Source organism: Erythrolamprus reginae, chromosome Z (genome assembly GCF_031021105.1).
Source record: "Erythrolamprus reginae isolate rEryReg1 chromosome Z, rEryReg1.hap1, whole genome shotgun sequence".
NCBI lineage: Eukaryota > Metazoa > Chordata > Lepidosauria > Squamata > Dipsadidae > Erythrolamprus > Erythrolamprus reginae.
The window spans coordinates 55,585,755-55,598,104 of NC_091963.1; the positions used below are offsets into that span (position 1 = coordinate 55,585,755).

At 39.2% G+C, this 12,350-nt stretch overlaps 1 protein-coding gene across 9 annotated transcripts in view; it reads right to left on the bottom strand.

Moving 5' to 3' along the window:
* The window catches only part of TCAIM (T cell activation inhibitor, mitochondrial), a 115,928-nt gene that overhangs the window by 53,186 nt on the left and 50,392 nt on the right, over positions 1 to 12,350 (bottom strand). For all 9 annotated transcript variants that reach the window (XM_070729582.1, XM_070729581.1, XM_070729580.1 and 6 more), the window contains exons 7-9: positions 8,065 to 8,162; positions 4,503 to 4,594; positions 3,405 to 3,637 (exon numbers count right to left, since the gene is read on the bottom strand). In XM_070729582.1, coding sequence (XP_070585683.1) covers positions 3,405 to 3,637; positions 4,503 to 4,594; positions 8,065 to 8,162 — 423 coding nt within the window. The remainder of the gene's footprint in view (positions 1 to 3,404; positions 3,638 to 4,502; positions 4,595 to 8,064; positions 8,163 to 12,350) is intronic.

Consider the following 12,350-nt stretch of genomic DNA (forward strand, 5'->3'; position numbering starts at 1 on the left):
TCTGGAATCAACTCCCCCGTGGAGATTAGGACTGCCCCCACCCTCATTGCCTTTCACAAATTCCTCAAAACCCACCTCTGCCGTCAGACATGGGGAAATTGATTCCCCTGGGCCATTTCCACTTTATGTATGGTCTGTATGAGATGTATGATTGTTTTTATGCTAAGGGTTTTAAACTGTTTTAAATATTGGATTTGTACTGTTTTCTTATTGTGAACCGCTCAGAGTCCTCGGAGAGGGGCAGCATACAAATATAATAAATAATAAGAATTAGCAGTCTTTTGTATTTATCATTTAATCTGACTTCCTTTGCATACTCTGCTTTGCATACTAGAAGACTATAAAGTGGAGGATGTATTAGGAACGCAGAAAATTGTATGTTTTGGTAATTCTGTAACCCTAACAGAAAGAATTATCTTCTATCAGTTTATTTCTGGAATAAGAAAAAATAATTATACTAGGAAAATTTTATGGCTAATTTAAAGCTCAAGGGTACCTCAATGCCTCTCTGGAGAACATGTGGAATATAGAGAACTCAAGGAATGGTTTTTGTGTTGCTAGCTATTCCAGTCTGTGGAATGTGGTTTGAAGAATATTGTACAAAAAAAAAGAAGTAGGAAATGTATTATTTTAAAATGATTTATAATAATTTTTACTGGTAGCCTGGTTTTCCTTCATTTTAAGTGACTATTTTTTATTGCTCTATTTTTTAAAGAAAGATTTGAAGGAAGAAAGACTTTAATTAAAATAATTGTTCAACATATAAAATGCCAGAAAGTTTTGAAATGATCCTTTTTCAGACACTCTGCAACAGAAATCCCTATAAAGAAATCTGTAGCTTTATTTTTTGAAGATTTTTTCTAAACTCAGTCACAAATGCAAATTGATTAGCCAGTGACACTCACTAAATACACTTTACTGTAGTCTGATAAATGATCTAAACAAATATAGAACAGAAACATATACATTTATTATTTTAAAAGCTTCAAGTTTCTAATATTCTGATGATGTGCCTAAAACCAAATGAATCATGGTCATAGATATCCCATCCATAATAATAGTTTTGAGCTACCCAAAATCTAATAATAATTTCCTAAAACATAACTAGAACTCTGCTAATTTTCAATACATACGTATCTCAAAATGTTTCTCTCTGTATAGCCATGCCTTTAACATTATATGTCTCCTAACTTATTAATAACATTAATCTCTCTATTTGTTCTTAACTATAAAATGGCCTAACATACAATTCATTTGTTTTGAAAAGTAGGGATTTATTTTTGAAAATGGGAAAGTTGGCTTAAATTTATTTCTGTGGATCATATGGTAAGTATTCCTTTTAGAACTTCTTGCTATTTAAGTATTTTCCAAAATATATCATTTAAAAAATATTTTGATATGCACATAGTCTTCTGAAGCAGAAAACCAACATAAAAAATTAAATTGAAATAATATAATGGATATGCATTTGTAGAAAATGAAGCAATGGAAAGATATGTAGTGAATTGGGTGACAAATATGATGTTCCAGATTAAGACTGACCTTATTCATGAATTAAAACGCTTTACATAAAGTTTTAGGTAAAATGGGAATAACAGCAGAGATCTGTTATTTCAAATGAATGTAAAATATCAAAGTTAGATTAGCACAGCACTGAAGTAATAGTATGTGCATGTATGCAGGTATGTGTTGTGTGTGTGACAGAAAGTGAGAATGAGAGAGAAAAAGAAGGAAAATAAATTAGGAAAGGAATTTCATTCAGATTATAACTATAGCATTTCATATGAAACATTCCAATAGATGGTGCAGGAATATTTTCCAGTGAAGCTGTGTCATGATTAGGCTGCCATTTTAAAAGGGTGACCAACTCCCCCCCCCCCCCCGGAGATTAGAACTGCCCCCACCCTTCCTGTCTTTCGTAAACTACTCAAGACTCATTTATACCGCCAGGCATGGGGGAGTTGAGATAGCTCTTCCCCCTAGGCCAGTACAAGTTATGCACGGTATGTTTGTGTGTATGTTTGGTTTTATAATAGGGGTTTTTAGTTGTTTTTTATTATTGGATTGTACGTGTTGTGTTTATTATTGTTGTTAGCCGCCCTGAGTCTGCAGAGAGGGGTGGCATACAAATCCAATAAATTATTATTATTATTATTATTATTATTATTATTATTATTATTTTACTGATTCAAAATTCCATTAAGTTCGTACTGATGTTAAGTTCTGAAGCTTCATTTTACTGCAAACAGCTACATCAGCAAAAGCTTTTGCTGCTTATATAAAATGTTTATCTTTGGCAGTGAAAAAAGAACAATTGGTTCAGTGATCGAAAGGTCTGTCTTCATTCAGAGTGATCTTTGTAATCAGATCACATTCAGTAACCACAATCACACCATTAAAGATGGGTGACAAGATCATGAGAGGCAAAGAAAGAAACTGCTGAAAACCCTGAATAATAATAGGAAAATAACAGGTCTATTAATGATACTGGAAATTCTAGAAACACTTTGGAAGCAAATAGTAAAGTTTGGATACAAAAATGCCTACAGGAATATTCATTTGTTAATACATTAAAAAAAAAGAAAGATAGCCCAATCTTGGGGAAAAAACCCATTGTTACATAAAATAACAAGCTATCCTGATAATTTAAATAAAAACATATTTTGCAGTGGAATTATGCCCTTGTGGTTACTGTCTGAACTGTGTAGCATGATAGATCTACGATATGATGTCAGATTCAAGAAAATCAAAGGAGAGACAGGTTTGGTATAGTGTTAAAGATTGGAATCTAAGAGATTATAGTGCATTCTAATTTCATGTTAAGCATATAAATCAGCCAAGTAACTTTGGCTATGTGTTTTTATACCTGGGTACAAAGAGGCGCAAGGAAGAAGTTATATTAAAGTCATTTTCAAAAAATTATCAAGGAAACTGCATGGACTTGTCACCAAGACTCAGGGTGCAACTATTGTACATCAATTGGAGAAAAGAAAAATAGATGACTAAGTATAATTTTAACACAATAATTTCATTCATCTTTAATGAAAACAGAACATTGTTATTGTTGATTTTTCCTTAAATTATAATTCAGGACTGAAAATAAATCAGACCCTAGACTGAAAATAAAACACTACCCTAGAACAGTCTGGAGAGACTGGACTATTCTCAAAGCATGAGATTCAGTCCTTGAAGTAAATTAGGTGGCTTCCTGCACAGATCTCCTTTTCAGCAACTATATCCAAAGCAAAAACTAAAATGTCCTTATGTTCAAGCACTTTCCTCCCATTTCCCCAGATGTGTTCTGTTCTTAACCAAATTAAATATTTCAGAAAACCAACCGACTTCAACATAACTATCATTAAAGATACATCTCAGAAAGAATATGTACTTCTTTATATACATACCTTTCTAGAATCATTTGCAATCCACGCAGACTATTAGGGTGAAATGGAAGTCTCTTATTATGCACTTGATCATAAAAGTTGTCAAGAATAGAATAATACTCTTCAATTGTCAACATTGGCTGAAGCTCTTCAACATAAGTTATTTGTATGCCTCCCAAAAGTTGGCTAATGCGCTCCTCTAGAAACAGCACTTTTTTTTGCAGCGTCGAGTAACTTGGCAACCTCTCAAAAATCTGCACAAAATGAAAGATTTCCTTAAAAGTTTATGATAGGATTAAACCTCCAATTCTCCAAACTAAGCAATTTTAGAAAATACGTCAGCATTAAAATAATATTTTTAAAGCAACAGTTTTAATTGTTACTATAATGAACATTATATATTTAACATGTTGCTCAAAATTTAATGTACAATTTTCACTTCCACCAACTTGTTAGAAAAAGCTGATGAAAGAAATAATGAAGAAATAATATACACAGGTATTACTATATACACTGCTCTACTTGCTATTTTCGTATTTGTATTATTTTTCCACAAATAATATTAATGTGCAGAAACATGAGATGTCATACTTGCAATTAAGTAAAGTGCTGATGCATATGCCAGCTTTCCTTTGAAGCAAGGGAAGAGTTCAAAAGCCAATCAGAGAATAAATGCATCCCAACCTTGTCCCCTTTACCAGGGTTAAGACACACATTGGCACTAACTTCAAACAAATTAGTTTCTTTTACATATTAAATAGTAAATATAGATACTGATTTATCAAACTATTATTAAAATTTTAAAGTGGCTCTTTTCATTTACTTAGTCTGACTTTTCTTGCTTTCTATAAACAAACAAATATTTCAGAGAGCATTCTGAGCAGGAAATGCCATTGGAATGGAACAGTTATTAAGTGGGAAATGGTTATTTAGAGGTGAGAGGTAATGACTATGTAACTGTTTTTATGTGTTACTGTGGTGGATAAAAGCCATCTAGAGTATAATGAATACAATCTCAAGTAATAAATTAGATGATTGACAGATGGATGGATGGATGGTAGACAGACAGACACAGACAGACAGACAAATCCCTATGCTGAGTACTAAAAGAAATCCTACTTTGGTCCAATGGTGATGAACATCCATTGTTCCAAGCATAACATAGCCTGCTGCATTCATTCCTGAGCGGTCTGTAAATATCACTGTTTGTCCTGTTGGAAAGAGAAATCATAGTTCAGGGTGGATATGGGAGTGATCATTTCATAGAAAAGTAGCAAGTATGCTAGGAAATGAAACTTTCATGAATACACAGATTTTTCCCCCCAAATTGGATCAAATGTGTACAGCACATATAAATATAATATGGGGTGGTGTGAAGACAGAATAATATTTCAATCCTCTTTCTCTATGGAAGAGGAACAAAGATACTTTTTTTTAATTTTAGGAACTGCCATAGTTTCAAGAGTTAGGGCAGTAGTTCCCAAACTTTTTGAGTCCGCCACCCCCTTAGTGCTACAAACTCATCTTCAGTGTCCCCACCTTCACTCCCTATAAATAGCATTGTTCAGAATAGCAGTTTGCACAATCCACTAAGGAAGATAGTAACAGTAAAATTCAAAACTGTAACAATTAATTGTACATTTATTCAAAATCCAATTTTAAAAATATTTTGTTAATTCAGCAAAACTGTGATCCAGTGATACCAGGTTTTCAAAGTCTGATAGTCATTTATCAAGAACCTTAGTAACTACTAACTTAGTAAACTCAGTAAAATTTATACTTCAGTAAATTCTTAATGAAATGGATGGGCTTGATGAAGTGATACCAGGTTCCTAATGTTTGGTTTTAAGTCACTTAGGAGGAGCCTTAAATCACACATTCAGTAATCTGGAGTCGGTTGCTTGGAGAGAAGTTGGACGACCACACTGAAACCACATTCCACCAAATATGAGGTTGGAAATGCAAAAAGGAGCTTCTTAGCCACTGTCCATAGTGCAGGATAGCGATCAGAAATTTCCTTCTGTAATCAAAACTCTTGGTACCATTTCTTAAACTTTGGCTTCAGCTCAATGTCATTTTGCAGCTCTATTAGTTGTCCCTCCACTATTCCATCTTCCTTAGTATCTGAAAATGGATTTATCATCCAATTTGGAATTTCCATCAAAACAATATCCTGATATTGCTCAGACATATCTTTTTGCAGCATGTCCAAATGGTCACAAAAAACTTGCAGATCATCATCTTGTATCCCACCTTTCTCTTCTAGCTCAGACAAGTTTGGAAATTGGCATAGTTCATGACGGCCTATGTTATACTTGAATAGTTAACTTTGAAATAAACGTAGAGATGACAGATTTGGCCTTAATAAGATTTCATTTTCTTGCAACTGTAAATTTACTTCACTGAACTTTGCAAACAGTTCTGATAAATAAGCCATGTTATGCCTGATATCTTTGAGTTCATCACTGAACAAAGCATTCTTGTCTTCAAAAAACTCCACAGCAGTGTCAACAAGAATGTAAAATGTCTCATACAGTTGCCTTTTTATAGCCAACAAACATCTGTATGAATCAGCAAACAATCAAAATCTTCATCATTCTTAACACAGAACTCTCAGAATAGTTGATCATTGAGAGCATATACAGTACTTTAATTTTGTTCACTGTAGTGATGACAGTGTGTAATGACTCGTGTAGGCGATCACTGAGGTTTTTTGCAACCAGGTGTTGGCAATGAATAACACAATGGTAATTGAAGAGTCCAGAGAAAGGCTAAGTAAAGACGGTTCCTTTATTCAGCTCTTAAAAGGAGAAGTGACAATCAGCGGAACACGTCTGCTCTACCTGGGGAGAAACCGCTCTTTTTATACATTTGCGGCTCCCGCCAAAAGAGAGCAGCCCGCGTCTGAGCCAATCAGGAGCGACTTCCTGTTTCCAGCTCAGACAGCGTTTTCAAAAGGAACAAACTATTTTCAAGGATACAACAGTAATGATATTTGGCACTGCTTTTTTCAAGTAAGCAACATACCAAATGTAGCAACCAGTCACTGATAGTGCTCCATCAGTTGCACAAGCAAGTATGTTGTTAAGTGGAATTTCCTTGTCTTTGAAAAACTGATCAACAACATGAAATATTGATTCCCTTTCAGTATCTGTTTTTTAGTTGCCTCGCAAATAACTCTTTAGTCAAACTTTTGTCTTTAATAAAGCGCACATAAGCAAAAAGCAAAGATTCATTGCCTGGCAAATTTGATTCATCCAGCTGTAAGGCAAAGTCTGTTGTCCGTAGTATGTTGCACAATACATCTTTCACATTCTCAGCAATTTCATCTATCCATCTTTGCACTGAATTGTTGCTGAGAGGAATTGTTTTAAATTATATTATGCGGTGACTTACACAAAACAGTACTCAGAACCTCACTAATGGCTGGTAGGATGAGTTCTTCACCAATAGTATGTGGCTTTCCAGACTTAGCAATCAGCAATGAAATGTTGTATGATGCACGAAAACATCAGTGTTTAGTTAGGAAGCATTGTAAAACATGCGTGACAGTGTTGGGCACTTTTGAAATTTAACACAAAATTATTTTTAAAAAGTTAGGTTCTTGTCTGCCTTGTCAAGATGCCTTCTTCAAATGTTCATTCAGTCTGGAAGGCTTCTTTGCCTCATTAGAAAATACTTTTTCGCATAGTAGGCACTACAGTAGCTGCTGACTTGATAGTGCTGGTATAAATCCATACTTTAGATCAATGGTCCCCAAACTATGGCCCGCGGGCTGCATGCAGCCCACTGAGGCCATTTATCCGGCCTGCAGGTCTTTTCCTAGGCTACACTGAGGAGCTGGGCATCGGAGTTGGGGTGGGGAGTGGCAAGGAAAGTGTGGGTAAGTCTTGCACCAGTGAAGGTGTCGGGGGCGGCAGTGGCCCCCTCTCCTTCCCCACTGCCTGTGTCTATTGCTGGTGCCTCCCGCCAAGGCGGAGATTGCGCCTGGAGGAGGCAGTGAGTCTCTGTGCCTGCTCGCTGAGGCACCTCCGGATCCGAGGCCGGAGTGACAACAGCGAGAACGTCCCCCTCGATCTCATCTCACCCGAGGTAAAGGAAGGCCTGCCGAAAGCCAAGCCGGGCACAACACACACATACATACATGCACACACCTGCCTCCTCCTCCTCCTCTTTGAGTTGCCGGCTCCTGTTTTCTGAATGGGGATTGAATGGGAGTCTGGGGTTGGAAGGTGGAGGCTTGTCGGGTGAGTCCTCCATGGGGAGAGAAGAGGGAGGGTGAAAGAGAGAAAAGAGAGAGAGAGAAGTGGAGAGAAAGAAAGAAAAGGGAAAGAGAAGGGGAAAAGAGGGAGGGAAAGAGAAGTAGAGAAGAAGGAAGGAGGGAGGGGAGGGAGGGAGGGAAGGAAGGGGAGAAAGAGAGGGGGAGAGAAAGGGAGGAAGAGAGATAGCAAGAGAGAGAGTGAGAAAGAGAGAGAGCAAGAGAGAAAGAAAGCAAGAGAGAGAGCAAGAGAGAGAAAAAAACAAGAGAGAAAGAAGCAAGAGAGAGAAAGAAAGGAAGAGAGAGAAAGAAAACAAGAGAAAGAAGCAAGAGTGCACAAAATGTTTACTTCTTAACAGAACAGCATAACAGAAAATAATTGAGAAACACTGTACTAAGGAAAATTGCAATAGGAAAGTGTACCTTTAGCATTCTTAGGTGCTTCTGGACTCTGATGTGCTAAGCGACTCAGGCTATGTAACTGGCTACATCGATGAGCAATACCCCAACTCCTCTGCCATCTAAAAAAAAAAATCATATTTTTACTTATTTGAAAATTTTACTGCCATACATAATATTGAAAGTTGATTGAAAAACAGTACTTCAAATGTTACTGCAATGTAAATAATTCCAATTGCATAATATCATGAACTATATTAGATTTAACTATTAAAGGGAAAGTTCAAGCAATTATAAAAATAAGTTAAGTGATTGTTTAGGAACAGTCTTCTTCTATTAAAATAGAAACAATGAATTGCCATATTTTTCGGTGTATAAGATGCACCGGTTTATAAGACTCACCTAGATTTTAGAGGAGAAAAACAAGGAAAAAAGCATTCTGAACCAAATAGTGTAGTATTATATTGTTTAATAAAATTCCAGTCTAGCAGAATACATTTTACAACCATGCATACTTTTTAAAATCATGTATACTTTTTAAAACCATGTATACCTTTTACACACTTCAAACCTGACACTTCAAGACTTGTGGACTTCAATTCCCAGAATTCCTCCACCAGTCATGCTAGCTCAGAAATGGGAGTTGAAGTCCACAAGGTGGTGGCGCTCCAGCTCCAGCGGTCCTTGGAAGAAGCCAATTATCTAAGCCCTCAACAGTCAGGTTTCAGGCTCAGCTACAGCACGGAAACTGCTTTGGTCGCATTGATGATCTCTGGCGGGCCCGGGACAGGGATTTATCCTTTGTCCTGGTGCTTCTTGACCTCTCAGCAGCTTTCAATACCAGCGATCATGGTATCCTTCTGCACTGGCGGGAGGGGTTGGGAGTGGGAGGCACTGTCCTTCAGTGGTTCTCCTCCTACCTTTCCGGACGGTCGCAGTTGGTGTTAGTGGGGGGTCAGAGGTCGACCTCTAGGTTTCTCCCTTGTGGGGTGCCTCAGAGGTCGGTCCTCTCCCCCCTGCTATTTAATATTTACATGAAACCGCTGGGCGAGATCATCCAGGGGCATGGGGTGAGGTATCATCAGTACGCTGATGACACCCAGCTGTACATCTCCACCCCATGTCCAGCCAACGAAGCAGTGGAAGTGATGTGCCAGTGCCTAGAAGCTGTTAGGGTCTGGATGGGTGTCAATAGACTCAAACTCAATCCTGATAAGACGGAGTGGCTGTGGGTTTTGCCTCCCAAGGACCACTCCATCTGTCCGTACATTACCCTGGGGGGGGGGGAAATACTGACCCCCTCAGAGAGGGTTCACAACTTGGGCATCCTCCTCGATCCACAGCTAACATTAGAGAACCATCTTTCAGCTGTGGCGAGGGGGGCGTTTGCCAAGGTTCGCCTCGTGCACCAGTTGCGTCCCTACTTGGACTGGGAGTCACTGCTCACAGACACACATGCCCTCATCACCTCAGGATTCGACTACTGTAATGCTCTCTACATGGGGCTACCTTTGAACAGTGTTTGGAAACTTCAGATCATGCAGAATGCAGCTGCAAGAGCAATCATGGGCTTTCCCAGGTATGCCCATGTTACACCAACACTCTGCAGTCTGCATTGGGTGCCGATCAGTTTCCGGTCACAATTCAAAGTGTTGGTTATGACCTATAAAGCCTTTCATGGCATTGGACCGGAATATCTCCGGGACCGCTTTCTGCCACACGAATCCCATCGACCAGTTAGGTCCCACAGAGTTGACCTTCTCCAGGTCCCGTTGACGAAACAATGTTGTCTGGCGGATTCCTCTGGAATCAACTCCCCCCAGAGATTAGGATTGCCCCCACCCTCCTTGCCTTTCGCAAACTCCTTAAAACCCACCTCTACTGTCAGGCATGGGGAAATTGATTCCCCTGGGCCATTTCCATTTTATGTATGGTTTGTCTGAGATGTATGATTGGTTTTTTTATATTAAGGGTTTAAAATTGTTTTTTAACTATTGGATTTGTACTGTTTTGCTGTTGTGAGCCGTCCCAAGTCTTCGGAGAGGGCTGGCATACAAATCTAATTAATAATAATAATAATAATAATAATAATAATAATAATAATAATAATAATACCGTACATACTCCAGTATAAGCCAAATTTTTCAGCCCCAAAAATGGGCTGAAAAACCCGACCTCGGCTTATACTTGGGTCACCACAAGAGGGCGCCGAATCACCACAAGTGGGCACCCCACCAGCAAGCTAAAGGGGGGTGGGACGGGGACGACATGAACTCTCTCCAGGCTTTAGAAGCCTCCAGCCGGAGATAGAAGCAGATTTATTACAGAAATCCACTTGGTGCGGCAGCAGGGGAAGAAGGAGTAGGACAGCTCTTTCCTTTCCTCCTCCTCCCCCGCGGCTGTGGGCTATTCTGGCTCTCCTCCTCCTCATGTCCCTGCTGCTGTCCCAAGTGGATCTCTTTAGCAAATCTGCTTCCCTGCACAACACATGGGACAATAAAGGGAGACAGAGGAGGAGAGAGCCAGCAAGCTAAAGGGGGGGGGCGGGGACGGCATGAACTCTCTCCAGGCTTTAGAAGCCTCCAGCCAGAGAGAGAAGCAGATTTGTTAAAGAGATCCACTTGGTACGGCAGCAGGGGAAGGAGGAGGAGGAGGACAGCTCTTTCCTTTCCTCCTCCTCCCCCGCGGCTGTGGGCTATTCTGGCTCTCCTCCTCCTCCTTTCCCTGCTGCCGTCCCAAGTGGATCTCTTTAGCAAATCTGCTTCCCTGCACAACACATGGGGCAATAAAGGGAGACGAGGAGGAGGGAGGATCAGGGGTGGGAGATCCAGCCAACGAGCCAGCCAGCAAGCTAAAGGGGGGGGGGAATGGCATGAAGTCTCTCCAGGCTTCTAAAAACTCAAGTTTAAAGAAAGCCCTGGGTTAGGGTTAAAAAATGCAAGAGTCTTCAAACCTGGAAAGATTAAGGCTTGTGGACTTTAACTCCTACTCCTGAAGTAGCATGGCTGGTGCAGGAATTCTGGGAGTTGAAGTCCACTAGTCTTAAAACTGTCAAGTTTAAAGACCCCTGGGTTAGGTTTAGAAATAGGTTTTAACTTGGTTGCTGATTGAGCTACTTTTTTTTACTTTTTAATTTATTGTTATTACCAGATTGCTTTTGTTTACCCTCTTTTAAATTTATAGAGCTAATTTACTGGTTTTCTTTAAAGTAAATATTCTAAAACATTTAATCTACTGATGTCTCAATTAATGTAATTTTATTGGTTTCCATTTTTATAAGTTACCAGTAGCCACTGCATTTTCTAACCTTGGCTTATACTCGGGTCAATAAGTTTTACCAGTTTTTGTGGCAAAAACTGGTGCCTCGGCTTATACTCGGGTCGGCTTATACTCAAGTATATACGGTAGTAGTAGTAATAATAATAATAATAACAATAATAATAATAATAATAATTGTTGATGGATGTCAACAATAGGAAGCTTCTCAAGGTGAAGCAAACTAAGGACCAGTACTGAAAAACTGTAACTCAATGTCGTATGAACAGTTGCCGGAACAAAGCATTGCATGGCCAGTTCTTGGAGAAGATTGAAGGTAAAGTGGATAAAGAAAAGACCTGATCATGGCTTACAAGTGGAACACTCAAAAAGGAGACAGAAGGACTAATACTGGCGGCACAAGAACAGGCCATTAGAACAAATGCTGTCAAAGCCAGAATTGAAAAATCAACAGACGATCCAAAGTGCAGACTCTGTAAACAAACAGATGAAACAATCGATCACATACTCAGCTGCTGCAAAAAGATTGCACAGACTGACTACAAGCATAGACATGATGCTGTGGCACAGATGATCCACTGCAACTTGTGCCAGAACTACCATTTACCAGTGGCAAAGAACTGGTGGGATCATAAGCCCGAAAAAGTGGTCAAAAATGAGCAAGCAAAACTACTGTGGGACTTCCGACTTCAGACTGACCGAATTCTGAAGCATAACACACCAGACATCCTGATTGTGGAGAAAAAGAAAGTATGGATCATTGTCATCGCAATCCCAGGGGATAGCAGAATTGAGGAGAAGCAGCTAGAGAAATTAGTGAAATACGAAGATCTAAAAATCGAGCTGCAACGACTCTGGCATAAGCCAGTGAAAGTGGTCCCAGTGGTACTTGGCACGCTGGGCGCAGTGCCAAAGGATCTCAGTGGACATTTGAAAACCATCGGAATTAACAAAATCTCCATCTGTCAATTGCAAAAGGCCGCTTTACTGGGATCGGCAAACATAATTCGCCGCTACATCATGCACTCCTAGGG